A 12,826-nucleotide genomic window follows, 5' to 3' on the forward strand; every position below is an offset into this window, starting at 1 on the left:
GAAAGCATGCAGAGTGTAGACCAGTGAGGCACCCGATGAGCCTCTCTCCAGGGTTGTTCTGAACTAAGACAACTCAAACAAAGCTTTATTTACATTGCAGATTTACATTTTTATGGCTGTAGTGCCTGATTCTGTGGTCCTTATTCAGAATCTGCTGAACATTGGTGTTACTGACCAAGCACTGAGGGACCACGTCTCTCCTGAGGCTTTCATTGAGCATTTTTTCCAGTGCTTATTTCCAAACCTTGATGGACTGGATAAGGGCTACCTATTATTATCATTGTTATTATCATCATCACCCTCATAGCTACAACTATTACGGCTATTAAAGCATGGTTGTGAAGGAGAATTGAGTCTGAAAGAAGCTACCAACAGTATGGTTCCTCTTCCCGTTTTTCATTTATATGTTGCTACTTTTCTGTTTAAGGAGAGCTTAGACAAGCCTTGCACAAAAGGTTTAAGTAATTAGTGATGGATTCTGGAAATGTAGCCTGTCAAATATGACTGTTCTCTAATCTAGAATGAGCTGATCAAACACCAATAAACTAATTATTTCAGATGCTATACAATAACCCTCAAGCCCAAACATGAACATTTAAAATCATATTTCAAAACAGGTATTATTTTCTTCATTAGAACACAGGCTCATGATGTCAAAAATAGTATGTATAATACGTAAATTTCCAGTAGAAAACTGGACTGCTGTTGCTCACTGCCAAGAGGTATTAATGTGGACTTCTTCAACATTTCAAAATACTAACTAGTCTAGTGAACTAATGCATAGACTCAAGGCAGCCACATTTTACATTTGAAATATAACCTGCCAAGTAAAAAAGTACAAATGTAATAAAGCAGTGTAAGTATTTCTCATACAATCAATGGTCTATTCCGTTCTCAATGAAATAAATCACGAGCTTTGCACTGTTTCAACGTTGGGCCTGGCTCTTGACCATGCTAACCAGGGACTTACAACTCTGTTTTCTTGATATTACTTTGTACTCCTCCTTTCTTTGATTCCTAAGTCATAAAAATGCTGAGAGAATACTCTTCAAATGACAAATCCGAGTATACCCATCTCATCATCTGTCTTGAAATGTTCAAGGACTGCTTTTGAAGAAATATTTTAGAGAACTACCAGAAAGTTGTTAGCCACCCCAATCAACTTCAAAGTAGACATAGAAAGAATGTCAACAATACTTGGGACAAGTTATTTTGGCATGTCTTAAGAAATGAAACAAGTTAGTCTCTCAAATATTCCACTTTCTGTACCAGTAAGCAAGAAAATGACACAGATGACAGCAAAGTAAATGCTGCTTTGCCGTAGATGATGGTCCATCCCCTGAACGGCACACTGAGGATACTGAGATGCTCGGCAGAATGACAGACTATGGGCCCAGTCCAGCAACTCATACGAGTAACCTTTACTCACATTAAAAATGTGTTCGAAATTAATGGGATGATGACAAATCTGTCATGCAAAAAACAGTCTTTGTGATCTTGCCCCAGACAAACACTCAAGGGGGAAAAATGCAAGAGGGAAAATAATGATTTTATGTATGTATGTATATGTATATTGGAGAAATGGACACTACTGCAGTACTTCACAAATGCAGTTTATAACACTCCTTTCAGGAGCACTGTATTGCACTGTTGCTTTTGAAGTGTAAGTGCTCACGAACTTCAACAGGGAATAAGGTTTAAGAGCATCCCTGTGTGAAGGGATATTTTTACTCTTTGTTAAAACTTGGTTACTCTGTGAATGACAAAATGTAATATAATTTTTTTACCATTATAGCAAATCATTAAAAATTTTAAATTTGTTAAAATATTAAAAATAAAATCAATTTTATATTTAGTTTTGGCTTATGCATTTTATGGAAAAAATGAACTTTTAAATATATTTTTTTCTGTATGTTTTATAGCTTGCTTTCAATTCTGATATACTATAAAGTAATTAAATCCTCTAAGTACTGAAGAATTTCTTTCTTTCTTTCTTATTTCTTTCTTTTTTTTTTATTTTTCTGAAGAGAAATAATTATTTTTATTATTACAGTGAGGATGTAGTGCATCAAAAATTTTCAAGGACTTTGGGGAAATTAATTGAGCAGTTGCTTAATCTTATAGACAGGACCTGAATTTTGCAGTTCTTACTTACACAAAAGGTGTTGAATAGAAGTTTTGTCAAGCAGTCAGGATCTCAGCCACTAATAACCTCTCAGTTATTTTCTTTTTCTCATTAGCAGTCTAACAGCTAACAGACTACTCTGAAGCTGCTATGGCATGCAAGATGAATTACAGCACATAAAGCTTACCCTATGAAAATCGGTGAAAAATTGCAGCCAGCATCTCTCAAAATGTACCCAGGGCAAGCTCCTAAGCAGGCACCAACCAAACCACAGAACTGTAGTGGCTCCAGCAAAGTGCTGCTAGTTTGCATTGGTGGGGTCTGGCCCTAAAATTAGCCTACAAAAATTCAACCTAAGGCATTTTGAGAAAGTCACTTTGGGACTGTGATATCTGAAGCTACCAAGGTGCTCTGCTGACTCAGTGCAGGAGACACAAGAGATTGACACTGGGAGAATTTGCTCTCCCACCTTTACGAAGTGTACCCACCCAACGCTCTTCAGGCTGGAGCAATGCGTGGCTGTGGGGAGTGTGGCGCTGACCTTCCTTCTCGCAATTGGAAAGGAAGAGAACGGGGAAAGGGCTGAGAGGGTGCCAGGGTTCCTTCAGCTACCATCAGAATATTACATGCATAATTAAGAAAAAATTGCCACTGCTGCTGACTACACACACATACAGGATTTGTAAGCCTGGTTTTACTAGTTCTATATTTTTATCTCAGGCACGCATTTTTCTATTCTGTGTTAGAGCAAAATCTTGCATCATATGCAAGGAAAAATATAATAAGCAGATGCTTCAAAAATACTGCCATCTACTTTTGTGAGAAGGACTAAAATTACTGAAATTAAACATTGCAGTCAGCTTCATTTCAACAACATACGCTGTAAATGCCGCCTTTCTCAGGACCAACAGCTTCCAGTCAAAAAAAAGCCCCAGTCAACTCCACTGTATTTTTTAATATTGTGTTAAATTAAATCAATTCTAGTTTTATTAATCTATATTACCTTTTGAAAGCATCTTTTTAATTTTATTAAATAGGTGTATTCTGTACACCTATCAGATGTTCTTTGTTAATTCAGGTTTTTGCTATTTTGTTACTCTGAATCACCTAAGTCTCAAATTACATATAATTCATAAGATACTTGGATAAAATCAGGTAGGAGAATAATCATTTTATCTGCTTTTATCTATTTCAATTTGCTTATACCTTCCTGTAGTATTCACACTGGAGAAGTGTCATGGAAAGGAATTCAGCAAATGTGTCAACAAAATATTTTCTGAAACTTTTTTTTTTAGATCACATGCAATAATACAAAGAAAAGCACAGAAAAATGTTGTATGAACTGCTAGTATTTCTAACTCAGCTTCAGTCACTCGGAGGTGCATATCGAGAGTGAATAAATTTTTCTAAATGTGGGAATTTCTTTCAAGATGAAAAAAACACATTAATCTTCAACTGAGAAGCAGCATATAAACTGTGAAGGTTTCACAGAAAAACAACATTTATTAAGATTGGCTAAAGGTAAAACAATTAGCTGACTATGAAGACTTAAGATCTCATATGCAAATCTAGGAATTGTTTTGAAGTGAAGCTCACAGCATTTTTCATGTATTTAAGCAAAAAATACTATGAATAAAACTGAGCATAGTACAGACACAGGATGATCATCTACTGCTCTTAGTATCATAAGAAACAAGCTTATTTTATACAAATTTAAATAAAGTAAGAAAATATAGTTAAAAACATGAATTTGTTTTCAAAATTATATTCATTTGGAAACAGTATCTTTATAACAACATACTGATCCTTGAGGAGAACAGTATTACTTTTTCCTTAGCTTTATCATATCTTATAATTGACAGAGCTTTTAAAGAAAGTTTTCTTAAATTGTTAGAACACGTTTATTTTCTTGCAAATTAATTCTTTTTAACTCTTTATGATAGCTTTGAATCCCATAAAGAAAGATGAATTATCACATACTGAGCCCAAGCTGTGAAACAGGAGGAGACAAATAGAGACCCCTACTGTGTTTAACAATGTAGAAGAAATTCCAGACTCAATAGAAAATTTTTCTGTCCTTTTTCTCAGACCACAAAAGCTGTTAGTTATAGATTTGAACAGTGGAGGGCACTCTTGCTATGCAAGAAATGGTACTGACCTGGCACACTTGGTTTGATCTATTCAGCAGCCTAAATCTCAGAATTTGTTAAGTAACAGCCACCTGTGGCACAGACACTAACTGTAATCTGTTTAAAACATTTGCAGTTTCTAATCTGTGCAATGAAGCTCTAGTTAGCTAAAATACTGATGCCTTGCTGTACATACGCAGATGTGGAACAGATCTTCACAAACTGCTTTGAATATTTGTGCAAGATATGGAACTAAATAAGATGTGCATTAGGTTTTTCAACATCATATGAAGAGCTATTCAGTTGTCTTTCATGGCATGTATGGATTAATTTCAGGGTGTGTAGAATTTGTCTTAATGTTTGTAGGAATTTAGGCGTATTTAGAACACACCGAGTTTTACTGGAAATCCTAATAAAATGTAATCGGTATTTCTAACATAGCTGATATGAAAAAAGAAAAGATATTTAAAAACAAACAGTAAAATAAACTGTAAGAAGTGGAACACTAGATTCTTATCTTAACTTTCTTATTTTGAAAAGTATATTGCTAACTGCACCTTAAACTATCTAACCAACACCCTACAGAATGAAGCCAGCCACTCTTTGAACAGCCATGGCATGCTGATGAACTTGTGTCTGGGAGGATCACAATAAGAGAAGCCAAAGTGGGGACCCAGTCCTGTATCTGCTAAGTATCTCAAAAGATACAAGCACTGGAGTCAATGGCACTACTCCTTTGAGTAAAATTACTCACGTACAGGAGTGCCTGAAAGAACGAATGCTAAGTGATTCAATGCTAATCATGCAGCTCAGTCATTTTGCTCATTTGCCATTCTGTGTACCGCAGTATTGCACTGGATAGCAAAACACCGAGAGAGCTAAACAATCCGTTAGCTTTCATCATTTCCAGCTTTGGGGATGTTACTACATCAACAAAATGATAAAATAAAATTATCGAATGGTGGTGGTACAACACATCTCCTGAAACATTGAATAGTAAATCGGTTTTGATTAACTGAAACAAAAATACCGTGGCACCTGCAGGGTTAATTAAGCAGCTCAAGATGCTGGGCTTCACAAAAGGAAACCTTTTTCCTTCTTTAAGAACTGTAAACACTTGTGCTGAACTAGATGAGCATTTGATAAGCTGTACAGCATGTAACAAACTCACAGGGATCTCTAGTTAACACTCAAATTCAGTGTTAACACTTAACAGAACAGTGGTAAGCCGTGCTGCCAAGGTCAACTGCACAGATGTACTAATTGTATTATGAGCTTGACATCTAGTGGCCACCCCTGGCAGGGCAAAGCAGGCAAAGGTTAAATCAGCAAGCCTTGTCAAAGCACTTCTAACTACCCACCCTCAGGGAGAAGTCCTCGGGAAGCTTTCTGGCACTCTGCAATCCCCACCTTCTTTCTCCCCGGCTCCGGGCTGCGCGCCTGCAGCAGCCACTGCGCGCCCGCACGGGGCAGCAGCCGCCCGCCGCCCCGGAGCCCCCACCCCCGAGCCCCCAGCCCCGAGCACCCACCCGGCCGGGCCGCAGCTCCTGGAGGAGACGAACAGCCTTCCCAACCATTTCGGCACGTTTCGCTCTCGGACGGAAGTTCGGGTTTTTTTTCTGCTTCTTTTTCAACCAGTGATAGGGTCCAAATTAGGGGGCGAGGGAGGTTGGAAAAGGGGAAAAAGCAGTATTAGAGATTAATAATAAGAGTTGTAGAAAGCCTTTTTATTTTATTTTTAAAGATTATCTTACCCCATAACAAATGTTCAAGCATGCTCACTGCGTGCACCCTAACTACAGCAAGATAATACGAAAAAATCCCTCTTTAGCCCACTATCACATAAGTGCATTATTAAAAAGTGCTTTCTATCATCTTTTTAGAGAACTATTTTTCTGGCTTTCCCAATTTTAAGGGGTTTTCCCTGACAAAAAGAAATGTACTCTATGGCCAGCAGCATGACAACTGATCCAGCTTCTAAAAGTATATTTTGCCCCAAATTCATTTTTTTTCTATTACTGGAAAGCTTTCATTGTGCTTAGTTGTTTTAGTTGTTTAGTTGTAAAGGAAACAGGTTTTTGACCCTTTACATTGAAATGTACGAACCGATAAAAATTTGCTGCTGAAACTATTCATGCTTCTAAAAAATTTATAGCAAATTACTGTCATTTTACAAATGCAATGTTACAGAAGGAATGATTTTAGCATATTTTATTTTCTACAATGTGTCAGTACTCAGCTAATTAATTTCCTGCCAGACGTGGCTTATTATCAACAAAAGTGATTGACTCATGTCCTGACTGGTAGATATGATGGACTTGTGTCAACAGATATGCTTGTCCTGGCTAGGTAATCAACAAATAAAATGAAGGAAAAATATCCTGAAAATCTTCCCAGGATTCAAACTCTTTTTCAGAAAAGACATTGATACTCATTAATAATTTGGTTATTTTCACTCCTTCTTTACAATGCTACACTTTTTTTTTTTTGAATAGTAGCTTTTCCTCTTCCTTAGGCAAGGACAAGTAATTATCAACAGCTAGATGTATGCATATTAATAGCTTAATTACATAGAATCTAAACCAATACTTTTCAAAACTTCCTTCCTCCCCAAAAAAGTCCTAATGTCTACCTCAGAAGAAATAAGAATTCCTCAAGATCATCAGAGCCAGATAAAAATCTGACCCAGTTTGGTCTACCTTCATCATTTATATATACACCATCAAACAGGTTTATTGTTCTGGTTTCCTTATCATTACATTTTTTTTCTCTATTGCTAATACTGATCAAAATAGTAAGAATATTAAAAAATTATATAAAATCAGATATTACATTGTTTTAATATTAAGTCTCTATTGTAATACCAGAACTATTTATATAAAGTTTCAATTACCTTTTCTTATCAAAGGAGCAATTTATTGCAATACTTATTTGGCCTTTTATTTTTCAAAAACAACAACAACAACCTTTCTTGAAGTTGCCTTAGAACATACACTTGCAAAAATAACTTGTTTCACCTTTACTGACAGCTGCTTGTGACTTTTCAAGTTTTAAAGACAGTAGTATCTAAATGATATGGAATAACCTATGTTCTTGAATGTATGAATGCAGGAAAGCATGGATGTCCTTCCAAAATATGTTTTTATCTTATATATTTGCAGATACAGTAAACATGCTCACATGAAACTGGCTGTTCCTTAGAGGACTATCATTTCTGTGGCAGAGCATGTGTGTCTGTGTACATACTCCAAAAGAATACAGAGTGCAGTTACAAACTTCTCAAAACTGCACCACCAATTCCACATTACCAGTATGAAAAAGAAACGTTGGTTTAGATAATACTGTGTGCATTGAAGAGTTGAGGGAAACAAAAACAGAAACCAAACAAATAGGTCCAAAATTTAAAAAATGATTGCAAAAAACACATTAGAAAACTGTCATTACACAGTTTGCTGTAAGGTATCCCATTCACCTCAGACTGAACAATGATACATATTTGCTAGTAACTTCACATGAAAAAGTCTAAAGTGATATTTTTTCATCACCCTTACTAGAACCACACTTATACACTGTAAGAAGCACTTCTCAGCATTCCACATACACACACAAAAAAAAAACTTTTATTATCCCTACATTAAAAATAGAAATGCTATACCCATGTTTTCATATAAAACTTAATCAGACTTGAAGCATTTGTATTGTATCTATAATTCTGATTCAATTGTAATCTGTTGAATTAGAGAAGCATATTAGAAATGTAATTCCAGCTATTACGATTTACTGAGAACAGCTTTACATTTACTGAGAAACTGAGATTATTATATTCTATGGGCAGCCATTTGAGTCCTTCTGCTGCTATTTAAAAAATATTTCCATCGTATCTTCTACTTTAGTAACCTTAGAGTGCTTAAAAAAATTTTTTTTTAGGAAATATAATTTTTTCACTCTTCCACAGTGCAATTATTCAAGCAATATTTCATCACTAGTTGTTTGTTAATACTTCTTATCTAAATTATTAAAAAATATATATTTCAGAATTTCCCTTTCAACAAATAACTTTAAATGATTTTGATTATAAATCTGTAATTGATGACATTGCCAATTATCTTCAGACTTCAAACAATTTCTCACCGTTATGACATTGCCCTGTTTGAATGCAGTTTTATTATGCTGTAGTCCAGGCTGGCTATAAAATTATATATTACAATTATTAAACTTCTGTGATAACATTACCACAAAAGTTATGGTGGGTCCAGTCAACTTAAGATATGGCCTAATGTTTATCTGCCATTCTGCTTCCCAAACCGCCATGCTTCTTTCTGCTATTATGAATGTTCCCTCACTCTAAGGATTGCTTATGGAACATTCATTCTGAAATGCTTCACTTAATAAAATCTATTTTGAGGTGGTATTAAACATGATTTCATTAAATAAATAATAAGCTTCGTTTGCTTAATCTTGTGTTAACAACAGCTTCCCCTCATTGAACGTAACAACCAAAAAGCTACATGTATCAAATAATTCTGCATAAACAGTTTGCTTTTAAAAAAAAGTACAAATATTCTTGCACTGTGGAAACTATTTTTGGCTTGTTGCAAAATATGCTCATGAACTGTAGCAATATCTTGATTACAGCTGTGGATAGAAATGAAAAATACTGACTTGACAAGAAGTGTTTTAATTAGTGAGATTGGGAGCACTCATTATATCTGGCCTATAAAATTGCTTTCAGTATAGCAATCGTTAGGCTTCATAATATAACACGTAAATGATTTACATTACACTAATGTACACTAGATAGCCCTCTACTTCTGTATGCTGAGTCCACCTTGTTCACATTTCTCAAAGGAGAGTGAAAAACCAAGAGCTCCACTTTAGCTTGTTAATTGTTAACTATGAAGGGTTTCACTCTATTAATTAAAATATGTTTTAATAAAAGAAAACAGCACAATTTGATAACAGCCTTCTAAGGCTGAAAAGTATTTACATTGTTGCATTTTAGGGCTGCTGTGAAAGCCGATTTTGTGCTATTCAGGGACCACAATAATAACGCTTTAAAATTCCTCACTGGGATGCAATGTAGTCCTTTTGATGGAAAGACTGTCTTTCTCATTCGGCAGAAATAAATCCATTCATTTGATCATGTAGTCATTGAGGGCAATACAAAACAAACCAAGTGTGAGAAATTCTATGTGATGAAGTAAACAAAACAAAACCCCCCAAAAAAGAGGGAAAAAAAAAAACATTTCCATGACAAAAAGATTCTTTGTCCTTAATCTACCCACCATATGCAAGCGTTTCTTTTTAGCATATCTCTTGTTCTAATCTTGGGTGACATGGCTACATAGATAAGATTCACAAAACAAAACCCTAGTTTAACAATTTTTTTTTCAATTTATTAACTCACCGGGAGTGTCATAATGAAGCAGTAGGGTTTTATTTTTCTGTATTTAAATGGATTTGGAGCATTTAAAAGTTTAAAATACTAGTGATAAATTCTCAAACCTAGAACCCACCCCAACAGAGACTAGGCTCAACTAATCTTGTTTACATAATAAAATTATAATTCTCATCCACTTGCTTATATGAATTTATTTTACATTACCACTGTTTCCTAAGAAAAAAATAAATAAATAAAATCAAATGTGCATTGCTTTGCTTCTGTAGTGTGACAGAAGGAAGCATTTCTCTGTGTTCCTGTTAGAGTCAATACCCAAGTGGGTTTTCCTGAAGCAGTGGTAGTAGTCCCCTTCCTAACTACCCTGGACAGTGTGGAACTCATTCCCTGGTTCCCCAAATACCCTGGGAAAGAGCACGGGGCTTAAAGATTTGCCAGTCTGACAGATGTTTTAACCTGATGAAGTGGATTCATGCTGCCTTAAGCTTCAAGACTGCAAAGTTCAGATACAATAGTCAAAATCCTCCTCAGGCTTCAACTTCGTTGCCTTTCTTTCCCTCCAGATGCAACTTAAAAGTCATTATAGTTTTGAAGCAGGAAAGTGACTTTTTTCCTCTTTCTTTTTGAAGGGAGGGAGAGGGGATAAACCAGTGAGCAAGGGGCCTACACAGAAAGCAGAAAGCACTGTGGCTCCCACTTGGTTATGCAAGAAACCGAGAAAGCAGTGAGCTTCCATGCATAGAGGAAAAGAAAAACTTTTAAGTGGAAGCCCTCAACTTAGCCCAGGGAAAGTGAGGATGGGCTGTGGCATGCCTTTGCGCGCAGCAATGCCTAGGACTATGCAGGAAATTAGAAAATATATAAATGAAATAAAATTAAATTAAATTAAAAAAAAAGGCAGTCCTCTTCTAAACAAACAAACAAAAAACACACAGCAAGGTGGAAATTCAGACTAACTACAGCCCAAATCTGCTCAGTTTTAGACACTTGTTCACTAGCAGCCTGGGCAGCCCAGATGCTTCAAAGCAAGTGTGCGTGTGTCTGCGTGTGGGGAGGGAGTGGAGAATGGCGGATGGGCGAGAAAATCCCCCTTCCCCACCTCCTGCAGCCGGCGCGACAGGGGCCGGTGGCGGCGGTGGCACTCCGCGTCACCCACCCCCGGTAAGAATTACGGTCGCAGCAGAGCCAGGCAGTTCGGGGGCAGGGGGGGGGGGGGAAGGTGAAAAGCTGCTCGAGCTCCTCGAAAACATTAAAGCCAACTCCACCGCTCCCGCAGGCCCCCGCCCGCCGCGCAGCGAGGGACCCCCGGTGCTCCGGCGGCTGCCCGCGGCTGGGGGGCGGCGGGAGCCCGGCCGGGCCGCCCAGCGATACACCGCCCCCTCCTCCAGGGCGACAGAGAGCCTTGTGCACCGGTCGCCTGGGGCTGCCCCGGCAGCCCCCGGCCCGTGGGACCCCCCCCGTGCCCGCAGCCCGGTCCCGGCCGCCGCCAACTTCTCGGCCGGAGGGCGAGGGTAACATGGCTCCTGCACGGGGCGGGGGGGGGGGGTGGGGGGGGAGAGAAAGCAAAAAAAAATAAAAGGGGTGCAGCAAACAGGGCCACCGAGCAGCACAAGGGCAGCAACAACAAAAAATAAAGGAAAACAAGCAGAAGAGCAGACGTACAAAACAGCCCGAGGGAGAGGGAGGAGGAGGAGGCAGGCACTGCTCCGGAGTGCCCGCTCCTGCAGCTGCCCGGGCCCGGGTCAGCGGGGAGGGAGGGCCGAGCCCCGCCGCCGAGCCCCGCCGTAATAAAAGCGCTCGGGAGGCCGGGAAGGAGCCGCTGGGAGGGCTGGTTAGTCAGGGGGTGGGCTGCAGAAACTTGGCTAAACTGCTAACTTCTCAGTTCCGCTGCCTCTTCCCCAGCTGCTCTAATTCCCATTCTCCCGCTGCAGAGTAATTGCGCTCCCATGTTCACCATCACCATAAATCCACCTATCTCCGTCCGAAACAGACTCACAAAAGGAGAGAGAGAGGGAGAAAGAGGCTCCGGGAGCCCTTACCGTGCTCAGAAACTACCTCCGCTTGCAGCTCTTCGTCCGACTTGAGATGCTGGGGTTTCGCTTGCTTTCGACGAGACATGCTGCTAACTGAGCCGTCTTGACTCTGCTTTTTGCAGAGGCATCAGCGACGTGGAGGTGGAAAGGGGGGAGGAATTGGGAACGAGAGGAGGGCGGGGGGGGGAGGGGGGGGCTGGAAATAACTGTTCGCAAATAAAAGTCGAGTTGCAGAACAAACCAACCAAACAACAACAGAAAAGGCAACCAACCCCAAGGAAAAGGAGAAAAAAAAAAAAAGGCAAGGCTAACCAACCAAACTGAGAGTGAGTGAGTGAGCGGGTGAGCGAGCGGGGGCTCAGCCGGGCGGGGTGTGCGCGGTGCGGTGCTGTGTGCGCGGCGGGCTGGGGCGGCTGCGCGGAGCGCGCATGGGGCTCAGTAATTACGGTGGTGAATAATGCATGGCGATTAATGGTGCTGGGGGCGAGCGCGGATTGGCGCGGCTCCAGCGGGCTCAGGCTGCATATGTAAATGAAGGACGGGGCTCCGCAATTAGCCGCTTCGCTCCGCCAAATGATGCGGCTCCCCGGCACCGGCAGCGCCGCCTGCGAGAGACACCGACCGCGGCGGCAGCAGCAGCAGCGGCGGCGGCGGCGGCGGCAGAGAAACACACACGCACCACGCAGGAGGGCTCTGTTTTGCACACACTTTACACAACATATGTGCAAGGTTCACTTGTTGGGAGAGGTCACGATCTTCGCCTTTCTGTCTTTCTTTCTTCCCCCCGGCTCTCAGTTTCTTTTGCTCCGCTTTCTTCTGCTCTCTTCACTTTTTTTTCTTTTTTTTTCCTCTCTTCTTTTTTTTTTTTTTTTCCTTCACATCACTCTGCGTCCTCGTCTCCTCCTGGTCTCTCTTTCCCCAGAAGTTGATCTGCAAGGCATCTGATTTCTGTGTACGTGTGAGTAATTTCTTTGCAGGAGGAAAAGAAACTTTTGTGTATGCTTCTTTCCTTTCCCCTTTCTTCTCAGTGTGCGTGTGTGCTGCTCTGCTCTTCTTTTCTCTTGATCTTCACATGCTCGCCTTTAGCTCTTCCATCCTGTCTCCTTTTCCGTCTCTCTTTCTCCGTCTCCCCTTCCCGGCT

The 12,826-nt window shown here is 39.9% G+C and overlaps 1 protein-coding gene across 4 annotated transcripts in view; it reads right to left on the minus strand.

Annotated features, from left to right (window-relative positions):
* SALL3 (spalt like transcription factor 3) overlaps nucleotides 1–12,064 on the minus strand; it is a 26,032-nt gene extending 13,968 nt beyond the window's left edge. For 2 of the 4 annotated variants that reach the window (XM_080583547.1, XM_080583544.1), the window contains exon 1: nucleotides 11,692–11,828. In XM_080583547.1, the coding sequence (XP_080439673.1) occupies nucleotides 11,692–11,770 (79 nt within the window). In that variant the 5' untranslated portion in view covers nucleotides 11,771–11,828. Of the gene's footprint in view, nucleotides 1–5,783; nucleotides 5,880–11,691 lie in introns of all 4 variants that reach the window. The other 2 variants (XM_080583545.1, XM_080583546.1) reach the window with 2 other exon arrangements.
* Nucleotides 12,065–12,826: the final 762 nt, after the last annotated feature.

This window comes from Anser brachyrhynchus (assembly GCF_964034855.1).
Source record: "Anser brachyrhynchus genome assembly, chromosome: 2".
Classification (NCBI taxonomy): Eukaryota; Metazoa; Chordata; class Aves; order Anseriformes; family Anatidae; genus Anser; species Anser brachyrhynchus.